The 24295-nt window shown below is 57.7% G+C and overlaps 1 protein-coding gene across 1 annotated transcript in view; it reads right to left on the bottom strand.

The window, feature by feature from the left end:
• The window catches only part of EEIG1 (estrogen-induced osteoclastogenesis regulator 1), a 33991-nt gene extending 14923 nt beyond the window's left edge, over window positions 1-19068 (bottom strand). The window contains exon 1 of the mRNA XM_068975222.1: window positions 18923-19068. Within this exon, the coding sequence (XP_068831323.1) occupies window positions 18923-19068 (146 nt within the window). The remainder of the gene's footprint in view (window positions 1-18922) is intronic.
• Window positions 19069-24295: the final 5227 nt, after the last annotated feature.

Genomic DNA, 24295 nt, shown 5'->3' with positions numbered 1-24295 from the left:
CACCAGCTGGTGAGTGGACACATCAAGTGTGATACATCCGAACAGCGGATCGCTATTCAGCCGTCCAAAGAGCGCCTAGACATGCTGCAGTGTGAACTAACCCTGAAAGCATTCTGCTTATGAGACAAGCCAGTCACAAAGGGCCTACACTGTGTGATTCAGTTTCTAAGAGATGTCCAGAAGAGGCAGACCCGTAAGAGACAGAAAGACTGACGCCTGCCGGGAGATGGGGGAGCTGGGGAGAAATGGGAATAACTGCTAATGGGTACGGAGTTTCTTTTTAGGGTGATGAAAACCTTCTAAACTAGACTGCGGTGACAGTCACAACTCTGTGAATATACAGAAAACTTTAAATGGGTGAACTGTGTGGTTTGTGAATTGCAGCTCAAAGAACAAGTTACCGAAACCCAAACAAAAGCATGGTAGTTCAAATAGAGAGGAAAATGGAGCGCAGGGAACAGGGAAGGTGGGTGGGGGGTACCGGATGGAGATGAGAAGCCGGGAGCTGCTCCTCTGGGCAGGTGGGGAGGGAAAGCCCTGTGGCAGTGATGTCTGATCAAGGTCTGCAGTGAAGTGAGGGCGTGGGCTGAGCAAAGACTGGGGGGAAGAGCCGTCTTGATGCATGAACAGCAAGTGCAAAGGCCACGAGGTAGAAACAAACTTGGAGAAGCAGCGTGGGGGTTCAGGGGCTGAATGGGACTGGGGAGGGGAGCAGAGGGGATGAGGCAGTGGAGGGAGCCGGGTTAGGTCATGCTGGACCGTGGTGAGAACCCGTGAGCCTTCCCCCTGACAGTCCCTCGGTCTTGCCACCATGGATTCCTGGAGGAGGTGGGTGGAGGGGCACAAAAACTAGACCACTTCCCACAGGGCAGAAGTCCCAAGCCTGAAAGCAGGGAAAGCTAGGGGGCAGCCGGGGCGCCAGAGCAGACCCTCAACCCCCGCCCACCCCTCCACTGGCCTGAGCCAGCCCAGGAACGGCAGCAGCTGCTGCAGTCTGAAGAGGAAGCTCACAGTGCCGGGCGTGTTGAAACACCCAGAGGAATCAGGATTAGTGTCTGGGAACGAAAGCCGGTATCGAATTGTGCGTTTTCTCCCTTCCCCTTTGTGAGTCTGCCATGGGAACGCCGGGCCAGGAAGCCTCCCTGACCGTGGTTCTTACAGGCCTGGCCAGAGAAAGCCTCAGGGACCCCTCCCAGGCTCGGGTGACAGGCGGCTTCCTCTCCCACTGTGGGAAGGTGGGAGGGGCAGGGCTCACGGGATCAGTCCCGCGCCCCCCTCGTGTTTCCACAGGGCTCTAAACACACTATTAAGTCCCGCCACTCCCAAGGGAAGAAGCACAGAGCCTCGCCCTGGCGCACCCCAGGAGGTCATGGCAAGGATAAAACAAGCACCCAGCAGCGGCCATTCCCTGAGGGCCTACTGTGTGCTACCCAGAACTCTTCAGCACTGGCTATTACGGTGGCCCACTTCACAGATGAGGAAAATGAGGCTCAGAAAGGCTGAGAAACCCAGTCACAGAGCAGTGAGGAGCAGAGCGCGGTCCTGACTCGGGGCCCATCTGTGTCCAGAGCCAGGGACGGCACAGCCAGGACCCAGCCCTGCAGACGCTTCCAGGGCCCTCTGGAGAGAGGGAGCCAGGACCCCAGCCAGGTGGTCAGGGGTCCCAGGCACAGGCAGGGATAACGGGGGGAGATGAATATAGACTCAGGGTGGGGACAGGGGCATTCATTAAGAAAAAAAAAATAGCAGGAATTAAGATGCCAAGCAGAGGACCAGGAGCCCTAGGTGGGAGCTGAGCTTAGCCAGGTTTAAGGAAATCTCAGGGCTTGATTCACTGAAGAAGAAGCTCTCATGAAGCACTTACTAGGTGTCAGGTACTCCTGAAGGACCTAAGAACATAAACAGTGAACAAAACGAAAAAATTCTGCCTTCAAGGGGCTTATGGTCTGGCAGTAGGAAGGAGGCAGACGAAATGAGGCAGAAACACAGATGGTGGGAAGTGCTGTGGAGGACGGAGCCTGAGGGCAAGACGGCCAGAAAGGTGCTGATGGGAAGGGGACGCCTGAGCACAACGCTGAGGGAGCTGAGAGTGACGACGACGCAGACACCTGCGGGAAGAACAAGCCAGGAGTGAGGAACAGTCAGGGCAAAGGCCCTGAGGTGGGCATCTGCCTGGAGTGTTTAGGGAGGCCAAGAAGGCACCATGGGGAATGGCCCCCAGGAATAGCAAGGGCCCCCGCTTCGGGGCTGCCAAGGGCCCTGAAGGTGACCAGGATGCTGAAAGCTGAGCACCGCCCGACACCAGCCATGAGTCAATGGACTGTGGCCCAAAGGGTGGGGGCAGGGATGGGGTCTGTGCGGGCAATGTGGATCTCTGCCCACATTCCTGACTCCCCAGGTGCGGTGAGCAGGACTAGGGGAACAGGGAGAGCAGAAAAAATTACAAGTGAGCCTCTATGACGAAAAATCATCCAGAAGATGCTCGTTAAGAACACACAGGGCTGGGAGGCTTCCCTGGTGGTCCAGCGGCTAAGACCCAACACTCTCAGTGCAAGGGCCTGGGTTCGATCCCTGGTCAGAGAACTAGGTTCCATGCGCCGCAACTACGAGTTCAAGGGCCGCGACTGAGACCCAGGGGAGTCAGACAAAGTTTAAAAAGGAAACAACAGCACACACACAGGGCTGTGCATCCACTCGCCCACCCCGCTTCCCCTGCTAACGTGGCTTAGCGCCAAACCCAAAGAGGACACCACTGAGAGCCCTAGGCTGTGGGTCCCCAAACTGAGCGGCCCGCTCCACCTGCAAAGGGGCAGGAAGGGACGGAGGCTGAGGGAAAGAGGGAGCTCGGGCAGGTCTGGCTAGTGTGGGGTGAGGGACTGCAGGGCCACTGTCTTCATGCCTCTCCAAGAACTGTTTCTGTAATTGAACTTGAAATTGAAAAATGAGAAAAGCGTCTGAGGTTAGAAAAACAGTGAAGGGTCAGTCGTTCAGTTGTGTCCACCTCTGTGACCCCATGGACTACAGCCTGCCAGGTTCCTCTGTCCATGGGATTTCCCAGGCAAGAATACTGGAGTGGGTAGCCATTCCCTTCTCCAGGGGATCTTCCCAACCCAGGGATCGAACGTGAGTCTCCCACATTGCAGGCAGATACCTTACCGTGTCTGAGCCACCAGGGAAGCTCTGTGAGGTTAGGAGGGCTGGTCAAAAGCCTAAAGGATTTGAATGCCCACCTACCTGATTCAAGGCCTGGGCCAACACTCATCCTCCTGGCAGGACTGGGCAGCCCCTTGTAAGAGACAAAGATGGCCCCGAACCTCCCTCGCCTGGGGTTTTAAGGTTTGAGTCCATGCTGCCAGGGACAGGTAATTACAGACACTGGGTTTACAGGGGAGTTTCGTTTTTAGCTTTAAGATATACAATTAGACGTCCAAACCTCAGAGAGGCAGGCCGAGGCCTCTCCACCCACCACAGCCTGCCGGTGGCCCTCGCAGTGACAGAATTCAGCTATTTCTGGGCTGTCCTGAAATAGAGCAGGGCACCCTACCAGGCTGGTGTCTCCCTCAGAGCTCCCCTGGCCCCAGATCCTGACCAGGGCCTCTCTTATGCACCCACAAAGCTTCCCTGTGGGCACCGGCTCGGTGCCAGGCCTGCGTGCGCAGGGGGTACACAACCAGAGCAGACATCCTCAGGAGCCCCCGGCTCAGTGAGGAGACACACTTACACAAAAGTCAAGTGAAAGTCACTCAGTTGTGTCTGACTCTTTGTGACTCCATGGATTACAGAGTCCATGGAACGCTCCAGGCCGGAATACTAGAGTGGGTAGCCTTTCCCTTCTCCAGGGGATCTTCCCAACCCACCCAGGTCTCCTGCACTGCAGATTCTTCACCAGTTGAGTGACAAGGAAAGCCCAATTACACAAAAAGTGACTTGACAACTGTTGCCAGCATCCTAGGAAGGGAAGGGGCTGCAAGTGAGCTAAAGAGATCAGGGCCTGACTGGGTCCGGGGCAGTGACCCCACACCTGGGACTTCAATGCTGTGCTGGCTGGACAAAGACGCAAGGAGACAGGCCAGGTGGTGGGAAGAGCCCAGGACCACCTGGAAGGAAACAGGCCGAGATTGGGGGGGTGGCGGGAACAGGCAGGTGAGGGTGAGGTGCATGAGTGACCCGGAGGCCTGTCACCAGGAGCCAGGACTGCATCTATGAAAGGGTGACCCCGCGCACCACGTGGGGCTGTCTGGCGACCCACTGGGCCACGTCCAGCTCCTTTCTCCTCTGCTCAGCCCAAGGGGGAGTACAAAGAGTTCTGCCAATCTGGGGTGCGGGGGTGTGGTGACTACGTCATCCTAGCATCTGTCCCACCGTGTATCAGGGACCGAGAGAAAGGCAGCCAACCACCTTTGCGGCCCCACACAGATGGGGGCACAGGGCATCTCTCGGCCAGCACTGCCTCCCCGGAACTCACGACAAGAGCTGTACAGAGCAGGACTCTTGTTGAGGATGTCTTCCTGCCTCCAGGCTCATCTTTAATCAGCAGTAAAACCCAGCCCTCTCATTGAGCCTGTTCTACAGGACACATGTTTTGTATACACAGGCATCGTCTTCTACCACAGTCCTAGGAGGTATGTGCCAGCACTGGTCCCATTTTACAGATGAAGAAACTGAGGTCCAGGGAGGGGCAGAACAAGCCCAACCAAGGCGGGACAGAATAGGGTCAGAGGCTGACCCACGGCCATCCCTTCACTTCTTCCCCGTGTTGTTGCCCCTCAAAAGCAGGAAGGAAAGTGGACACCTGGGTGGAGCAAACGCTTCTTCCCAGGCTCCCAGCAACTGAAAGGCCGGAAGCGAGCCACCATCCTTAGCCTTTCATATGGAGAAATCTGGGGCTCACAGCAAGAGCCCCCTCCCCCCAGAGTCGGGGTACCGTGGTTCCCCAAGGGCGCCTCATTGGCACATCCCTAGCTCCTGGCCCAGACCAGCCTCACTGCCCAGAAAATGTTAAGATCTCAGAGCTTTAGCACTGCCCCCAGACTCCATCAAGCAGCTGACAAGGGGTCAGTACCATGGGGGCTACCTCCTGGCCTCAGGCTGGCTACAGCCCACAGGCTGTCGCATCTACAGGGTCCTTGCAGATAGGGACCAAAGCGGGGCCATCTGGGCTGAAGGCACAGCACAGACCGCAGTAGTCTCAGAGCAGGAAAGTTGAGAGGGTCTCAGTCGGGGGGCCGGGGGCCACAGAAGGGCTCCAGCCTGACCCAACCTCAGTCCCTCACCTTCCCAGGCTGGCTGCAAGCATTCATCTGTCTTGTGTCCAGCAGAGAGCCAAGCAGCTCAACCATGGTCACGGTCTAGGAGTGGGGGTGCCGGGGCCTGGGAGGACAGAGCTTCTTAGACTTGAATCAACATTGAAAAACCTTTGGTTTGTCACAAACCAAGATTCCTTGGCCCTGCCAGAACTAGACTCTGTCACGGCAGGTCTCCACTTCAGCACTCCAGACATCTGAAACCATTCTGGGCTTTTCTTTGGGGGGGTGTCCTGTGCATCACAGGACATTTAGTGGCATCCTACCATGAGCACAAGTCCAGCTGTGACAACCAAATATGTCCCCAGATACTGTCAACTGTCTGGGGGCAAAGACATCCCTGATTGAGAACCGCTGCTGCAGACCCTGGACTGGGCTTTGTGAAAAGCTCCCAGGTTAATTCCGAGGCAGGCATTGGGCACCCGGCTAAGAGTGAGCACAGAGTGGGACCCCAGGGACTCCCGGCCCCTCCCTTTCTGCCCCTAGGACAAGAGATAAGCAGAGCAAGGCTCCATCATGAGAATCCCTCCCCCCCACCTCCACCCCAGGCAGTCACCGCGTCCCGCCTGCACCTTCCAGCCACTCAGGCTCTGTGATCTCCCATCCCTGGGTGGTTTCGAGTGGTCGTGCTGATGCAATCAGGGTTCCGGGCTGATGAAGCCCAGCCCGGGGCCAGGAGAGGCGAGAGTCTCCTAAGGAAACGATTTAAATCGATGACATCTGCCTGTGCTTCCCTGAAGAGCATAGAGTCCAGCCGCCTGGGGAGGGGCCCACCCCAGGGAGCAAACGAGGCGGCCGTCCAGGGGCTGCAGGGCGGTGGAGCCTCCATTCCAGTGACGTGGCCCACGCGGCGGCCAGGCAGCATCTGGCTCCTGCCAGGAATTCAGGGCCTCGTGCGGGGGAAGCAGCTGGTTGTGGTTCTGACACGGCCAGCCCCTCCTCCTGGGATGCAACGAGGCAGCAAGAAGTTCCTAGAAGTCGGGCCACTCTGGCACAGTGAGAAAGCATTAGGGTCAGGAGGAAGGATTCTGCAGGCAGACGCCCCTGGCCTCGAATCCTGCCGCTCAGCAGCCCGGAAACCTTGAGCTGGATCAAAAACGCCCAAAGTGGAGACTTCCCTGGTGGTCCTGTGGTCAAGAATCCGCCTTGCAAAGCAGGGGATGTGGGTTCGATCCCTGATCTGGGAACTAAGATCTCACATGCTGTGGAGCAACTAAACCCAAACACCGCAACAAAAGATCCCACATGACCCAGTGTGCATGTGTGTGTGCGTGCTCAGTCGTGTCTGATTCTTTGCCACCCCTGGACTGGGGTTCGCCAGGCTCCTCAGTTCATGGGATTTTCCAGGCAAGAATACTGGAGTTGGGTTGCCATTTCCTACTCCAGGAGGATCTTCCTGACCAAGGGATCAAATCCACGTCTCCTGTGTCTTTTGCATTGGCAGGAGGATTCTATACCACCCATATGACCTGACGCAACCAAATAATTAAAACAATTTATAAAACAAAGTGGGCAGGTGCTGGCTTCTCCATTTTACAGACACAGGCACGCTGCCTCCCAGCTTTGCCCTCCAGACTTGCCCGTACCCGGAGGCAGGCTCTGCAGGCAGCTCGGCAGCTCCCAGGTGAATGTGTGGGGATTCGATTCTCAGCAGACGCAACAGGCCACTCCCTCTTGCTCTTAGAGCCCAAGAGGACAGCAGGCTGTTGGAAGGGATCCAAAGTAAACTTGCTGGCTTTGACCCAGGAATGGTCCAAACCCAGGCACCTGGGTGAAGGTGCCCCCCAGCTAAGTGTGGCCCAGCCCAGCTCATTTCCAGGGTACTCTGCCTTGTGCCAGGGGCTGCTCAAGCATGAACCCTCTGCAGGCACAACCACCACCCACTTCACAGATGAGCAAACATACACTCAGGAGTCCACAGATCACTCAAGAGGTGAGGGATGAACTGCACCCCCAAGCCCTACCTCAGGAGCCCACCCCTATCCCCTGCCAAGCAGGATGGCTGGGAAAATGCTCCCAGACAGAAGAGCTGCTCTCAGGAGCATCGTCAATGTTCTTGTGCTTTGCGGGCTGACCCTTCACAAGTCTCAATACTAGAGAAGAGGCAGTCTTGAGACCAGTCTTACCCTAAAAGAGGCGTGGTCACATGAGGTCAGAGTGCATGGCCAGTGGGGCATGACCCTGGGCCAAACCTATCAAGCAAGACCTGCTGGTGTTGGGGACCAAAGCTCGTCAACCTAGGGTGGAAGGGAGAGTGGGGAAGTGTTCCTAGAGGAGTTCATGTCAGCTTCCTGCCTACTTAATGGGCGCAGAACTGACAGCTCTCCCTGCCTGACCTCCTGGAGTCCACACCCCAAGCCCGGGAGGTAAGAACCATTGTCCCCACATCACAGGCAGGGAAACTGAGATTCAAGGCACAGAAGCCACCTACCCCAGGTGTGGTTGGGAGATCTGGTCTGAACCCACAGCTGTCTGATCTCGGAATCTCAAACCAGGCCCAGGCCCTAGAAATTCAAAGCAAGAATCCACAGCTGGGCTAGAGTAGCAACTTTCCCTCCCCTCAGAACCCTCAACTATAAAAAAAACAGAGCTAAAGGGTCAGCTTATTTAACTTATACGCAGAGTACATCATGAGAAACGCTGGGCTGGAAGAAACACAAGCTGGAATCAAGACTGCCGGGAGAAATATCAATAACCTCAGATATGCAGATGACACCACCCTTATGGCAGAAAGTGAAGAGGAACTAAAAAGCCTCTTGATGAAAGTGAAAGAGAGTGAAAAAGTTGGCTTAAAGCTCAACATTCAGAAAACTAAGATCATGGCATCCAGTCCCATCACTTCATGGCAAATAGATGGGGAAACAGTGGAAACAGTGTCAGACTTTATTTTGGGAGGCTCCAAAATCACTGCAGATGGTGATTGCAGCCATGAAATTAAAAGACGCTTACTCCTTGGAAGGAAAGTTATGACCAACCTAGATAGCATATTAAAAAGTAGAGACATTACTTTGCCAACAAAGGTCCGTCTAGTCAAGGCTATGGTTTTTCCAGTGGTCATGTATGGATGTGAGAGTTGGACTGTGAAGAAAGCTGAGCGTCGAAGAATTGATGCTTTTGAACTGTGGTGTTGGAGAAGACTCTTGAGAGTCCCTTGGACTGCAAGGAAATCCAACCAGTCCATCCTAAAGGAGATCAGTCCTGGGTGTTCATTGGAAGGACTGATGCTAAAGCTGAAACTCCAATACTTTGGCCACCTCATGTGAAGAGCTGACTCATTGGAAAAGACCCTGATGCTGGAAGGGACTGGGGACAAGAGGAGAAGGGGACGACAGAGGATGAGATGGCTGGATGGCATTACCAACTCGGAGATGAGTTTGACTGAACTCCGGGAGTTGGTGATGGACAGGGAGGCCTGGCGTGCTGTGATTCATGGGGTCGAAAAGAGTTGGACACGACTGAGCGACTGAACTGACTGAAAGGGTCAGCTACGTGTGGGCGGGGAGGTGGGGGTTCCCTTCCTGAGCCCCTGAGATCCCCAGCAGGACCATTCACAAGACAAGCATGAAGGAGGCAGACAGACTGGGGCCCAAGGCCAGGATCTGCCCCCCGACTGGACACGTGACCCTCTCTGGACCTCAGTCACTGCCCTGTCTCATGGGTTTGCTAAGAGGCTGAATGAGAGAGCAGGGCCTGACGCATACCAGAGTTCACACACACACAAAGGGGGGACATGTCTGTTACCGTCAGAAGCAACTGAGACAGATGGTCCAGCAGGAAGACCAGGCGTGCAGGGCCCCTAATGGAGGCCCTGCTTCCCCACCCCAGGATATGTATGGACCAGGACATTTCCCCAGACCTTGAACCTGGCTCAGACATCCCGGGAGGTGGGCTGGCAGGTAGCCCAGGCATGCTCAGGCCGCTCCTGGCTGACTCACACCTGGGTGGAGGCTGAGTCACCCACGGAAGGGAAGAAACAGGAGGCAGGAATCCCCAACTCTGGAGTCCAGTTCCGTGAAGAGCTAGACTCGAGTGAGTCACAGGGATGTCCCTGTCCTCTGAGCCTCTACCCAGCCCCAGAGCCTTTCCTGAAAGCACCCTCCTCACAACTACTACAGACACATTACTTCCCCTTCTGGGTCTACGTATGGTGAAAATGAAGGACTTCCCTGGTAGTCCCAGTGGTCAAGACCCTACATTTCCGACGCAGGGGACACAGGTTCAATTCCTGCTCGGGGAGCTAAGATCCCACATGCTGCACACTGTGACCAAAAAAAAAAGAAGAAAACAGAAGGAAGCTTCTACATCCCAGAGTGCAGGCGTCTTGGAGGCAGGGCCTCTGTTTCACTCACTGATGCTTCTCACGTCCTAAGGACGGCACCTGGCACAGGGAGGCACTCAGTAGGTCTCTGATGACTACATCAGTGACGTCCACAGTCTGGCTCCCAGTAAGCAGCCCTAGACCCTTCCTGCGCTGAGATTTCCACCTCCAGGAAAGCGGCCTCCAGCTGTGGTCAGGACATGCGCTGTAGCTTTCGGTGGTCATCAAGGGGTGAGAGGTCATCACCACCTCTGGATCTGCCCCCAGGTGGCCCCACTGCTCCTGGTCCCTGGGTCAGGCCTCCTCTTGCGTTCAGGGGCAATACCCAGTCAAAGGGCCACCCCCAGAGAAGACAGGGGTCAGGGCCAGAGCGGGCAGGAGTGGCTGATGCAGCCCCTCCCGCCCCGGGCTCAGCTCTTCCTGGAGAGCTGATGTATCCAATGGTCCTCCCCTGACTCAGGGGCACCAGGTCAGGGACTATGGCTGTCTCTGCCACTGCTGGGCCCAGTGCCCAGCGCAGGAGCCTGGCTCTAATCGCAAATGTTTGCTGAAGGGGGTGAAGCACAGGAAGAGAGAAAGAGAAACAATTAGGGGAGAGAGGGAGCAAGGTGAACCCTTCCTTCCTGCTCCCACCCCTGGATCCCCTCCAATAACGGCCCTGGACTGACATCCACCACTGCCAGCCTTTCCAGGGCCCTGACTCGGTGCCGGGGTTTCTGCTGGGTACCTAATGGGGACAGGGGAGGGTGGGTGACCCACTGAATCCAAGCGCCAGGAAGGAGCTCATCACCCCATTTCACAGAAGAGGAAAGCAAGGCTCAGAGAGATCCGGTGGTCTGGCAGCCTTGGGAGCCCACCCTCCATCTGAACTGCCAAGGCCCACACCCAGCCGACCCTGCCAGGGTTTGCAAGAGGCGGAAGGAAAAATCCCCAGCCAGAGGAGACTGTTGGCAGCTGCCAGGAGGAGTTATGGCTCATAACTGATGCTTATCGGGCTCGGGCAGGGATGGTTCAGGCCGCTCAGCCAGAAAGACCCTGGAAAGACCAGAGGATCCCCCCCTTCCCCCTGCCCCGCAAGGCTCACAGGTGCCCGGCCTGATCAAAAGGGTGGGCGTGTCCAGGCAGTTTCTCAACACAGACACATGCACACACTGGGGCACGGCTGGCAGGCTCTCACAGCAATCCTGCGTAACCAGCCACCTAAGAAGCAGGACCTCACAGGTCCCAGAAGTCCCCTCCAGACATGATCCCCCCTACACAACCCAAGCCACCATCATCCTGACTCCTATCAGGATGGGTGGTTTTAATCAGAATGCTTTTGAACTTTATATAACCAGCCCGGCACGGCACGCTCTTGGGTCTGGCTTCCTTCCCTCAGTGTTGTTTGCCACACTATGCTTGTTGTGAGTGGCAACGGCTGCTGCATGGCCGGCTGGGAGTTTGGTGTTTAATCATTCCATGATGACAGAGGTGGGAAACTGCTCCTATCAGCTGATGGCCGCCTCCCCTCCTGCAACCTGGAGTCCCAAGCGGTCAAGCCCATGGCTGCCCCTGGGGGTCCTAAAATACAGCTCTGATTCATGTCTTTCCATGGCCCCTTGCCCATGGTTCCCCAAACTCCCAAGCCCAGCATCCTGCCTGGGACGGGGCACAGCGGGGGGCAGGGCAGTAACCCCAGGAGGCAGCACAGGCCCCCACACACACACCCAGAAGGTGCTCAGGAACTCGTCCTAGGGGACTGGGGGTGGGGGCACTCTCGCAGAGGAAGTGGTGGGAGGTAAGGGCGCCTTTGCATGCGAGAAGGATCCAGACTTCTGCCTTCCCCAGCAGCCTTCCAGGCGCCAGGCGTGCACCGCCATCCCTCTTGGCAGGTTTAGTCTGGTTTCAGCTGCCCTGTGCCTGGCCCTGTGCTGGGCAGGTAAGCCCTGATCTAGGAAGCCCGCCTCCCCTCTTCCTGAGCACCCCCTGCCCTGCTGGATGGAGGAGGAAGCCCAGACCGAGCAGACAAGGCTGTCGGCTGTGGTTACAGAGTCAGGGAGTAGTTGCCAAGGTCCAAGGGCAGATGCCGGGGCAGGGACCAGCCTCCACCTCCTCCCCACCCCGCTGGGAGCAGCCCCCGTCTCCACACCCAACACAACCCACCGGTGCCCCCAGCAGCCTCTCAATCGCAGCCTTTGAGCCCCAAGGCGGTGCCCAGCTGCCCAGCAGGCAGTGAGGGCTGCTCCTGACACATGCTGATACCCCTGGCACCAGGGTGGGGAGGGCCTGGGCTCAGGCAGCTGGCGGTGACTGGCACTTGGTCCATCACCATCAGCGCCCACGCTGGTTCAGGGCCAAGGGAGAAATGTCCCAGGCCCACGCCAGTGCCTGCCCTTGGCACGAGGCCCCAGGACTAGGATGCAACAGAGGCCACGCCAAGTCTGGGGCTGGAGCTAAGAGGCATGGCCCTCCGGGGTGCACAAGGCCAAAAGGGGGGCCAGGGAAGGCCTCGCAGGGGAGGGGGCTCCTGGGCTGAGCAGGAGTTCGGCCACGTAAAGCGGGGAAACGGAGTCTGAGGACAGGGTAGCTGTAGAAGCAAACAGCTAGAGGAGTCAGGCAGGGTGGAGCCAGGCCCCCCGGGGGCCTCCCACCCTCCCAGGGACCTTGGCACCGCCCCCCGCTGCCCTGGCCCTGGCGGGGAGCAATCTTCTGTCTCCCAGCGAGGGTCCCACAGCTGACTGTGCAGAAGGACCCCTCCCTCCTTCTGCACTTCCTGTGTAGAAGCCCCCACACCCCGCTAGCCCAGCCCAACCCAAGGGAGCACTCCAGCTCTCCCCGGCTTGGAGCCAAGCCCCCCAAGACAGAGCAGGTTCAAGCCAGCAAAGGCAAGAAAGTGCATAGACCCCCCAATGGGGACCCTGAGTTCCAGCATGAGGCCCAGCTTCTTAGACACTCGGGAGCTCACCTGCTCCCAGCCCTCCGGAAGGAACTTCTCCCCACACCACCCCTAAAATCCTGAGACAGAGACAGCACCCCAGTCAGTCCTGGCCCCTAGGGCAGTTCCCCCGCCAGGGGGACAACTGAAGGTGGCTCCATCCAGCCCACTGCCTTGACTCAGCTGGGGACGAGCTGGGCCTCTGATGGGCATCATCTCACTGAGTCCTCCCAAGAACACTGCGGGCAGGCCCCAGCATCTCCTGAGGCCAGGGGCTGAGGCCCGTGCCCAAGGCCGAACAGGCGACAAGAAGCAGAGGAGGACGGGTATGTCCTCCCCAGGCCTGTGGGGGGGGGACAAGCCTCCAGCCCGACCAAACAGGCAGTGCGTCCGCCAGCAGGGCTCCTTCCTCCCCACTGTGGGCTGGCCACTCCCCACTGACATCTGGGCAGATGAGGGGGCAGATGGTTCCAGGCCTGCATCTGACAGCTGTCTGTTCCAAGCCTGGGCACCAAAAGCAGCTCAGAGCAGAGGCTGAGGGTTTGCAACGACCGCCCCAAGCAGACACCAAGGCCAGGCCATGGGCTGGGTGACTTTAGGCCTCACCAAGGCCACCAATGGCACAGTGTGCGACCTGATGGAGAGCCGGAAGGCTGGGGGCGGAGGGGACAGCCCTGGGGTCACAGAGCACACTGAGGCCCTGGGGGCAGGTCTGGTGTCCCCAGAACCCCCAGCACTTGCCAGGCCAGGTGGATAATGAAGAGTGAAAGCCCTTGTCCGCGGCTCACATCACTTCCAGGTCTCGTTCTAAGTGAATCTGACGTCTCTCCCCTGCTCAGACCTTCCAGGGCTGTGGGATGAGATGAGGATAAATCTATATTGGTTGCCATGGGTGATATACTGCTCATTTCAGCAGCAGGCTAGTGACTGCAGGGTCACCAGCCTGCACACACCGAGTCCCCAAGCTCCCAGGATCCATGGGCAGATACACCAGCAGCCCAGGCAGGGCTTCCAGAACGCAAGTCAGAACTTCCAAGTACTGAGCAGGCAGAGTTTAAAGCCTCTCCAGGCCCTCAGATGCACGGTGTAGATGCTGCTGTGAATCCCGAGCCAGAGAGGTTCCCAGAACTGAGCTCAACGTGAGGAACAGGCCTCGGGGAACAGCCCTGGCTCCACGGGGCCCGATCACCTCAGGTCAGGGCTCTGCCACTGCCAGGCTGGCAGGCAGGCATGTGGCCGGGGTTGCCAGGGTGGCACCTGCCAATGGTGCAGCCAGCTGGCAGCAGGGGCCAGGCCCCGGGAGCAGACACCAAGGCCAGGCAACAGGCTGGCCGGCTTCAGGCCTCACCAAGCACACCAGCCGCAGTCTGACCCCAAGGGAGCCCACAACTGGCCTGATGCCACGACCTGGCTGCCAGCAAGACATCTTGCTACCAGTGCCTGCCTCCTCAGGCCCCAGCTTGCCCAAGGAAGGCCTCCCACAGGGACCCTGGGGACCAGGCAGATCACCACCAGGGACCCAAGGGCGTGAGGAGGGGTCAGGAGGAGCCCAGAGCAGGCAGCCCACGGAAGAGGCAGCTTGGGCCAGATGCTGCCATGTGACACTGTCACCAGATGCACTGATTTAAAAGATTTTTTTTTTTCCTTTTTATGCTGTCAAAATCTGTTAGACCCCTGTATAGGGCAACAAAACTCCAGAATAAGCTCCACGAGGACAAAGACCATGTCCAGCCTGGGGTGGGTGCCCCGTCAACATCTGTCAAGGAGACAGATGACTGAACAGAAAGGCTTCCCAAGTTGGTCCTGGGAGGACCCTTCCCAGGTGTGCCTGGCTGTGAAGTCTCTGTGAGGCCCCCAGATGCACTGCCCCTGACTCCCCTGCCGTGAGGAGCCCCCTGGGAGCCGGGCTCTCTGCTCCTGGTCACCTCTGGAAGCCCAGGTCCAAGAGGGTGCTCAGTAAATGCGGAGTAGGGACCTGGGCCTGCCGGCCTCCTCCTCTGCCCTCCCCACCCGGTCTGTGAAAGGAAGTGGTGGCCCCGCCTACCTCGGGGTCCCATTGCACCCCCACATCCCTGTCCCCTTGGGCCCAAGAGACAGAACTGTGAGTCTATCTCCAGACAAAGATGTGTGGGAGAGCCGGCTGTGTGGGCCAGCAGGTTCGAGAGGCGTCTGCGGCCTTTTCCAAGGAGGGAGGGCAAGGCCCCGCCAAGCCCGAGGTGTTTGTGTAAAAGACCTGGCTTCCCCAGGCCCACAGCCTCCAGCTGCAGAGCTGACCTGTCCGAGGCTCTTCTTCAGACCCCTCCAAATCCCAAGCAACCCTCAGAGGGCTCCCATCCCGGCCTGTTCACGGCCAGGCCCATGGAAGGAAGGCAGTGTCCATCTTGTGAGCAGGCGTGCCCCCTTTCAAAAGGTTGCCCCAGTGAAAATCCCACTGAAGAAATCATTGAAAACTGAAAGCAGTCACAAAAGAAAGCACAGGGTGAGAGCCCGCCCAAGTCACATGTCTGTTTCTAGACAGCCTGGCACGAGGTCCAGAGCAGGAAGAGCCCCTGGTCTCTCCCTGGCCCAGCCTGCCCCTTCATGCAAGAGGGGCTCTGAGGCACCCAGGGCAGAGGTCAGGGCCAACCAGAGCTGTGCCGTGAGCTCCTCCTACAAGTTGACTCTGAATGGGTGACTTCTCTGCCCCCAGCCTCAGTTTCCCCATCCACTGGCTCAGGAGGCTCGCTTTGCCTGTCCCCTCCGCAGAGGCCTTGCTGTCCGGTAGATCCGCGCCTCACTCTCGTTCCCTCCCACCACCAGCCACGTGCACGGGGCAGGCTGCAGGCCCAGTGCCAGCCGGGCGCAGAGACCTCTCAGGATGTTTGGGATTCCTCTAGCCTGAAAGACAGATTGGCTCAAGGCTGGAAGCCTGTGCCTGGCCTGCCCTGGGGAGACCACGACCTGGCCCACGGCCTCCCAGCTCACAAGACTTGGCTGAGACGCGTCCCTCCTGGGACCCCTGGGAAAGCCTCCCAGATGCCATTCGGATGCATCTGCTTAGAAGGCCTCTGGGCAGAGACTTTGGCAAATGCCCATTGTGCCCCAGTGCCAGCCCACGCCTGGCACTGAGTTCACAGCAACAACGTCGGCCCCAGCCCCACCTGCGGCCCCAAGGCCCCTTTTCCTCAGATCTCACCAGATTGAGCCCAGTGCCTCGAAGTGATCCCAATCTGGATTTCCCTGTTGCACCCAGCCCACGGGAAAGAACCTCCTTCCAAGGTCTGGGGACATCACATGGGCCTGCAGCTGCTTCTGGCCCTCAGCCACCAAGTCTAAATCACAGCTCTGCCAGTCCCCAGCTAGGTGATGCGGGTCTACCACTTTAGGTCTCCTGACCCCAATTTCCTCATCAGCTCAGGGGTGGGGTTTAAGGACTCAGCAGATCACACATTCTAGGTGTTTAGCGGGTCCCTGACGTCTCACAGTGCGCAATTGAAGGCAGCTTAAACCCTAATGATAAAATGGTTATTTTTGCAATTGCATTTCTAGCCAGGTGACCCCTCCGGATGGCCGAGAGGATTAACAGACACTCTGTGTGCAGAAACACTCGGCACGCAGCACGGAACCTGGTAATCGTGAGGATCACGGTTCGTAAGGAGGCCTCAGAGAGGTGAGGCTGGCGACACAGTGCAATGAGCCACCTGTTCTACCTGCTCAAACTGGGTCAGGCTGGAGCTGTGTACCCAGCTGTTGCCATGGCACTCAACACACAGGGAAACACGCTAAGCTAGGGGGGTGGTTGCTGCAGGAGTGGGGCCTCGGGCCTGCTTCGCTCAGACACCTCCCATGCTGCCACTACCCCCGCTGTCTGGACCACATCGGGGATTCCCGAGGTTGGGGCAGTACGCCGATCACCTAAGCAGGTCTCATACCCCTGACCCTACCCCAACTGCAAAACAACAGGGCTTTGGCCCTCTGGGTGGGGTGGGGGGGCCCTGTGAGGAGGGGCTCCCAGGCTGCAGACCAACTGGAAGGCGAGTGGATGGGGTAAGAACCTAGGAACCCTCATCTCCTGGAAAAACACCAAAGCACCTCTAAGCAGCCTCGGGTCCCAACATGTCTGTTCCCTCCAGCCACGCTTGCCCAGCAGCGAGGTACCCAGAGCCCACTTCGTGCCTAGCTGTGTGGGGTTCAGTGCCAGCTCTTCCCTCCTCATCCCACTCAGCTTTCATCTAGGGTGAGGGTTGGCAACGGCTGTCGAGGCTCAGCCGGGTTTAGGGAATCCATGGCCTGTGGCCAAGAGGGAAGAAGGGGAGAGAGGGGAGAAATCCAGATGCTGCAGGCTGAGACCTGGAACTTTTCAGACTTTCCCGCATGAGGGGGCAGGTTTAGGGCAATGGAAAGGCTGACAGGTAGGGTGGCCGGGGCCTCAGGGCCTGGGAAGCCCAGCTGAGACTTTAGCCTGGGGCTGAATACTGCCTCCTCAGTAGAATCCAAGACCCTGCCCCCAACCCTCAGCTCAGATGATAGCCCCCCCACTGCTGACTCCAGCTGGTACCCCCAAGATCTAGGAGGGGCCTGAGGCCTGAACCCCTCTACCATAGTAACCACAGCGGCTACAACGATTTGCCTGGCCAGACGTGGTACATACATTATCCTTTCCCCATCACAACTGTAGTAGTGGGTATGACCTCCCATTTCACAGAAAAAGAAACTTAAGGCGCAAAGGTAGAACACGGTAGTGGCTAAAAGCACATCCTAAGTTTGAATCTGGCCCCTGCTGCCATAATGCAGGCAAATTACTCCTTCTCTGAGCCTCGGTTTCCACTTCTGTAAAATGGGAATAATCTTACAGGGCACCCCCCTGCCCACCAACCTCCACTCTGCTCCATGGCATAATCAAGGGGTTAAGTGAGAGGTACTAGTTAAACAGGGTGCAAAGGACCAATAACTTAACTTGCTGGTTCCTGGAATCAGAGACGTTAGGTAACTTGCCCTAGGTCACCCAGCCAGTGAGGGGCTGACACCCCAGGCCCTAGCTCTGAGCATAGCCCTTTACCAGAAAGGTTGGGCTACTCTGTGTGTGGCCGGCGGGATCACAGGCTCCCACCCCCACAGCAAAGGGCAACCCTTGTCTGAATTCCTCAGATAAGCAGCTCCCAGCCCAAGCGAGTGAGCCCAAGTACACAGAGAAGGCACGCTCCACCCTGTTCCACACCGGAGATTCCTAAATCTGGGTTAGGCTATAGGCCTCCTGTCTCTCCTCCCAGCGGAACATTGGACCATAGATTCATCCAATAGGTCTCCAAACAGGCCGAGTTTAGTCGACAACTGCCTCCTGTGGGGTCCCTGGCAGACAACTTACTTCCTCTTTTGGGGGCCTCAGTATCTCCACCTCAAACAGGCAACCCCATCTCACAACTACGGGGCAGCCCCAGCTAACTGGGCTCACAAGGAGGCCTGAGGAGCCAAGGGGCACCCCAGCGAGGGGGCAGCCCAGCCAATGAATCACAGGCCCTGGGTCAGGCCCTGTTCTCTCTCTCTGCTGAAACTTCTCCACAACTGGGACTGAGAGACCAGTACTGGGCCCAGAAAGTGGCTGAGCTGAGACTCCAACTCCCATCTGTCACACTCCAGGATGATGTGACCCAGGGAGGGGGGCGGTGCTGGGCAGTGGGCGCAGCTTGGGAACTCGGGCCGCTCTCAGCAATGAGCTGGGCGGCTGGGACTGCAGGATGGGGAAGAACACAAAACTAAACTTGACCGAGCCTCTTTCTTTCAGCGAGGGCAGCAGCCTTCGTGACAAGGGCATTTGCAATGCAAAGCAGTCCAGCTCCAGCCAGAAGAGGACGGTCACTCGGAGGGGGCTGGGCGGGTCAAAATCCAGCCCCCACCCTCCAGCCAGACCCGGAGTGCCCAGGGGCTGGACCTTCCCGGGCATCAGGGAGTGCCAGGGAACCTGTGGCTGGCAAGGGCTCTAAATCATATGACAGCCTGAGCGGCCAGCTGGGTGCAAGATGCCCTGAAATACTCTCCCCTTCTCAGCCCTTCAAGGCCAAACTCTGCTGGGCTCTGCCTGCAAGTCTGCAGAATGGGCCTACTGTGGGCTGTGTGTGTTCAAGGCCTCGAGAAGGGGCTGAAAGAACAGACACCTGCCCCAGGTATCCATCTGGTCACCAGCAGGTGGGTGCCCCGCACCCTGCCAGCTTCCCTCAGGCCCAGACCTCCCAGATCACTCAGTCCTGCCTTGTGCAAACCTGCCCCAGACACGCATAACCTCCAGGACTCCTCTGGGCCCCAAGGGGCACTTCCACACCTGCCAAGTGGCTAGAATTCGCTCCTCAAACCCCGCTTTGCACCCATCTTTGCGCCCACCCCGCACCCAGGCAAGACTGCTCGAGCTCCTACCTTGACGACAAGCTGACAAAGTCCCCGCCATCCAGCAGCCGGACCTTGCAGAAGAGAACCCCATTCACGAAGGGGACTGCAGTCAGCTCCTCCAGGGTGAAAGTGGTTTGGAATTTGAATTTCTTCTTCTTCATCAAGAAAGCCATGAGCGAGTTCCCTGAGTCTGAAGCCCCGAAGGCCAAAAAAAAAAAAAAAAAAGCGGGGGGAGCCAGAAATCCGCAGGATTCTTTTTCCTACCACCACACCCCCTCCTCAAAACACCAGAGCCGGATCCCGCCCAGATGGTGGCTGAGGCAGCAGAGCGGATGGGGAGCTGAGTCCGGAAGCCCCGGGTCCGAACCACCAGTCCAGTTCGCAGGCCGGCAGCCTTCACCCTCAGGGAGCTGGGGCTTGGACGGGTTCCGAGTGGCCGGGGGCTTCACCGGCCATGTAAACATTGGGGCATGGTCCAGGAGTCAAGGGCAGGGGTGGCGGGCGGCGCGCGAGCGGCCGTGCTGGCGGACAGCATCCCGAGAGCCGCGGTCCCCGGAGAGCTCACGCCGCGCGACCAGGCGCGGCGGGCGGACCGGTGAGACTGAAGGCGACGGACGGCCCGGTTGAGGGCCGAGGGCGGCCCCGCCCCCGCCCCGCTGGCGGCCGGGGGTGGCGCCCACGCCGCGCCCACGCCCCCGCACCTGGGTGCCAGGCAGCGGCGCAGGTGAGTCCTGGGAGGCCGAGGGCACCCCCAGGGGGCGGTCGAGAGCGCTGCCGGGGGCGGGGGGACCCCCTCTCTCCGGGAGGTGCTTCGGGGAGCTCCGGGCCGGGAACGTCCGGCCACGGCCCCCTCCCGGCGGGCAGCCGGCCGGGCTCCAGGCAGCAGGGGCGCCGCCTCCTCTTTGGTCCTGGGTCCCGCGCCGCGGTCCCTGGCGGAGCTGAGGCGCCCTTCCGGCCGGCCGGTGGCGCCCGCTTCACCCGCCGCCTCTGGCCCGCACCCTGCGAACAGCAGCGCTGCCGCCCGCGCTCCCAACGCCGCCTCCGGAGCCCGACGCTGCGCGGGGCCGCTGGGAGAATGCCGAGACCCCCGCGCGGCCGCCCGCGGAGCCTCCGCCGAGCGCGGGAGGGGCGGGGCGCCGGCGGCTCAGCCCGCCCACGATTGGGCCGCCCGTTGGGGCGGCCGCGGGGCGTGACTGGCGGATGGCGGCGTAGGGCGGGACTCGCGGGAGGCCGAGGCACATCCTGGCTCTCGGATTGGTCCGTCGGCCATCTGGGCCCGCCTCCTCGATCAGGGCGGAGCGGAGGGACTAGGAGAGGGGCCCTGAGAAGGCGGTGGGAGGTCGCTGGGCGGGAAGCTGGGACAGGCATGCAAGCTAGGAGGAGGGCGTGAGCAAATAAAAAAGGAGAAACAATGAAGAGAAATAAAATGAGCCCCAGGACTGAAGTGGCCCTCCAGTGTCCTCCCAGACTTGAATTCGTTGACCACTAGATTAGGCCCGGAAGGTAGAGTCTCATTTTTCAGAAAACACACCCAGAGAGGTGGCCGGAACTAGACCATGAGCAGCTCTTTGGCTTCACATCCCTGGTTCTCAGCACCGAGGAGGGAAGTGCCTGCAAAGCCTTCGCCAAGGGGGTAAATTGAAGCAGTTCATCACGCAACCGGTGATAGAACCAGCTTCTCCCGTCCCAAGCTACTATCTAAGCATTTTGTTGTTGCTTAGCATCTTACCCAGTATGGCTGATCTCCCAGACTGCATTAACTGCCCTGGACGCAGAGACCACTTCGGGAGCTTTTTAGGTTCCAGGCCTTCCACTGCAGTTCATTGATTCAGTCCCCAAATGTTCAGGGGCAATCTGCTGTGTGCCAGGCTGGCATTTAGGAGTGAGCCTGGTGGACCCGCCATCTCCAACCTTCCCAAGTTCAAGATCAGATGGAGAAGCAGACAGGGACCCAGGCAGAGACAAATCTGGTGAATAAGGACAGTGATCGGGGACATAGAGGGAACTGGGGAAGCTCAGTGCTGGCAGGAATGGAGAGGAAGGGGACTCAGAGAAGGCCTCACAAAGTTATCCTAGCCACTGGCAGGATGCATTCCCTGAGTCAGGCAGGGCCCAGACAGATGGAGCTTCAAGAGGCCTGGCAGCCAGAGAGTGCAGTGCCTGCAGAAAGCTGTGGGTACCTGCATGCTGCTCCACTGTGGCTCTTTGAGGGAGGCAGGGACAAGAGGTGGGGCAGGAAGGCCTGTAGAGGCTGGATCTAGCAGAGTCTTGTAGACCAGAGTAAGGAGGGGAGCCACACACACGTTTTAAGTGACCCAGACAGATTTGCTTTTTGTTGCAAGAAGTTTGCTCTGATTATAGAGAGTGTGGAAAAGAGATGATGGGAAACAGGGATGAGGGGCTTGTTGTGGCAATCCAGGCAAGAGGTGATGACAATGAACCACAGCACTGAGAGAAAACCGGGGTCTGAGAGGCATTCAAGAGACAGAGTCAAGTGGACTTGGGGATGAGTTAGGTTGGGAAATGTATCTCAGGACTCAAGTTTCTGATTTCTTCCTGATTCCCAGGTATAGCATGGTGGGCAGCCTCTACTTTTTTCCAGTTTGTCCTGTAATTTCAAAAACACTGCTAGCCAGATAGGAGAAAAATGATAACAGCAGCTCCCAGTACTATTATGTGCTCCCATTTACAGCCAGGGAAGTTGAGAGCTGGAGAGTTTAAATTACTTGACTTGGGTCTTGACCCCAGAGCACAGGCTCTAGAGTGCTAAACTGTGCTGCCTGTGATGAGGTGGGAGTTTCTTCACTAATCCTGGCTGGGCCCCTTTTGCAGGGGAAGGACCTGTGGCTACCTGATCCCAGGAGGAGATTTCAGAGGAGAGAGCTAGTGAAGGATGTCCCTGGCTGACTTCTCAGCTGTGACCGCGAGTAACCCCGGACTTCAACAGGAAGCGGGGTGGGTCTGGCTGCCAGACTTAGCTCCGGTAGGGTATTTATCTCTCTGCTGCATCGAGGCTGGGAACCCAGGAAGTTTCCTTTCCCTCATTTCCCAGATGGGTCCTGGGACAGAGCTAGGCGCCAGGGCAGGATGCCGCATTTGGGGTGAGACAAACCTGAGTTAGTGTCCTGGCCCTGATGCATGTTAGTACTATGGCTTTGGTTTCAGACATCAGAGCTCAGGGGCTCTGAATAGAGAGGGGATTCAGTATGGGCTGGCTAGGACCGCTTGCCTGGTGCCAGCAGAGCAGGGGCTGAAATCTGGCAGGCACAACATTGACCACCAGTGTCACATACACTTTGGGTGTAGTTTTCTGTGCACAGGAAGGAACCCTGAAGGAGACACTTCAAACTTTCCCAACTCTGAGCCACAGTTTCTTTACCTATAAACTGGGAATAAGAATACCAACCTTTCCAGAATGTTGTGAGGACTTCAAGAGGCTGTGCCTGCAAAAGGCTCAGGCCTGGCAGGATGTGGGGCTCTGAGTGAGCAGTCAGCAGGGAGCTCCAGGCCAGCACTTCCTCGCTTCTCCAGCCCCCCAGATTCCCAGGTAGAACCTGTACTTCCTCCCTGAGGCCCTGACCAGACATGTAAGGAAACCAGTACCTAACAAGATAATTCAGACACGTAAGTGGTCTGGAGGACTTCCCTGGTGGTACAGTGGATAAGAACCCACAACTACTGAGACCATGTGCCTACAGCCTGTGCTCTGCAAGAGGAGAAACCACCGCAATGAAAAGTAGCCCCCGCTGGCCGCAACTAGAGAGAGCCCACACGGCAACGAAGACCCAGAGCAGCCAAAAGTAATAAACAAATAAATAAACATTAAAACAAACAGGAGTGGTTTGGAGAAGGGCTCTCAGGGCACTGTGCGAGAGGATACACGGATTGGGAGTTGTCCTGATTTAGATGCAGTGGTCAAGGAAAGCCTCCGTGAGGCGTTATCTCAGCCCAGACCCCAAGCACAGGACGTTCTGGGAGCAGAGGCGGAGCTGGCATGCCTCCAGGACTCTGAGCCTGGAGGCCTTCCCTGGTGGCTCAGACGGTAGAGAATCTGCCTGGAATGTGGAAGACCCAGGTTCGATTCTTGGGTCAGGAAGATGCCCTGGAGAAGAAAATGGCTACCCGCTCCAGGATTCTTGCCTGGAGAATCCCGTGGACAGAGGAGCCTGGAGGGGAGCACATAGAGGGAGGAGAGAGAGGCCTGGAGTCAGGCAGGAATCAGCTCACTTGAGACCTATGGGCCTGGAAGGAGTTTAGACTCCATTCTAAGCCCAAAAGGATACCACTGGAGGATATAAGCAGGTGGGTGACAAGATCCAAATACCTTTTTGAAAGTTCTTGCCAGTTTTTTCCATTTTTTGGAGAACAGATTGAGCATCAGCAGGCAAGAATAGAGGCAGGCAGGCAGGCAGGCAAGTGAGGAGGCTGTTACAGCCATTCCAACAGGAAACTGGTGGCTCAGACCAGGGTGAAGCCAGAACGACGGGAAGAGAGAGGGAACTCCTGTGAAGCAGCGATAAAAGTTACTCACTAGAACTTTTTAATATTCCCAGGATTTTGAATTTGACTGAATGCCACCAGGTTCTTTAAGGCAGGAGTTATGTGAGCATATGGGCTTCCCTGGTGGCTGAGCAGTAAAGAATCCGCCTGCCGGTGCAGGAGACGCAAGAGATGCAGGTTTGATCCCTGGGTCAGAAGGATCCCCGGGAGTAGGAAATGACAACCCACCCCAGTACTCTTGCCTAGAAATTTCCATGGACACAACAGCCTGGCGGGCTACAGTCCAGGGGGGGTCACAAACAGTCAGACATGACTGAACATGCATCTTTTTTTTATGTGTGCATAGAAAAGAACGGGGCTTCTCCAGTGGCTCAGCAAGTAAAGAATCTGCTGGCAACACAGGTAACACAGGAGATGCGGGTTTGATCTCTGGGTCAGAAAGATCCCCTGGAGTAGGAAATGGCAACCCACTCCAGTACTGTTGCCTGCAAAATCCCACAGACAGAGGAGCCTGGTGGGCTACAGCATGGGGTTGCAAAAGAATCAGACATGACTGATAGACTAAACAACAGCAAGTGAGCAAAAGCACTGGGATAGGAGTGAAGAAGGAATACAGCGGAATGGGAGGAATTGCCCGGGGCATCGGCCTGTAGAACAGAAACACAGCTGGAGTAAGAGGGGTACCCTTAGAGAACCCCTACCTTTATCTGATGCTGGACAAACTCTTGTGATGATATTTTTCTTCTCTCTCATTACAGCATGAGCCTCACAGAGTCAGACACCTCACTCATGGTGTCCCCACATCCAGTTCATGGCCTGTCACGTGATAGACTCTCAGTAAATGGTTGCCTAAGGATGGGTTGCCATTTCCTTCTCCAAGGGATCTTCCCAACCCAGGGA

The sequence above is a fragment of the Capricornis sumatraensis genome, chromosome 1 (assembly GCF_032405125.1).
Source record: "Capricornis sumatraensis isolate serow.1 chromosome 1, serow.2, whole genome shotgun sequence".
Lineage (NCBI taxonomy): Eukaryota > Metazoa > Chordata > Mammalia > Artiodactyla > Bovidae > Capricornis > Capricornis sumatraensis.
The sequence above is the reverse complement of the archived record's forward strand: the minus strand, read 5'-3'. Positions and strand labels throughout refer to the sequence as shown.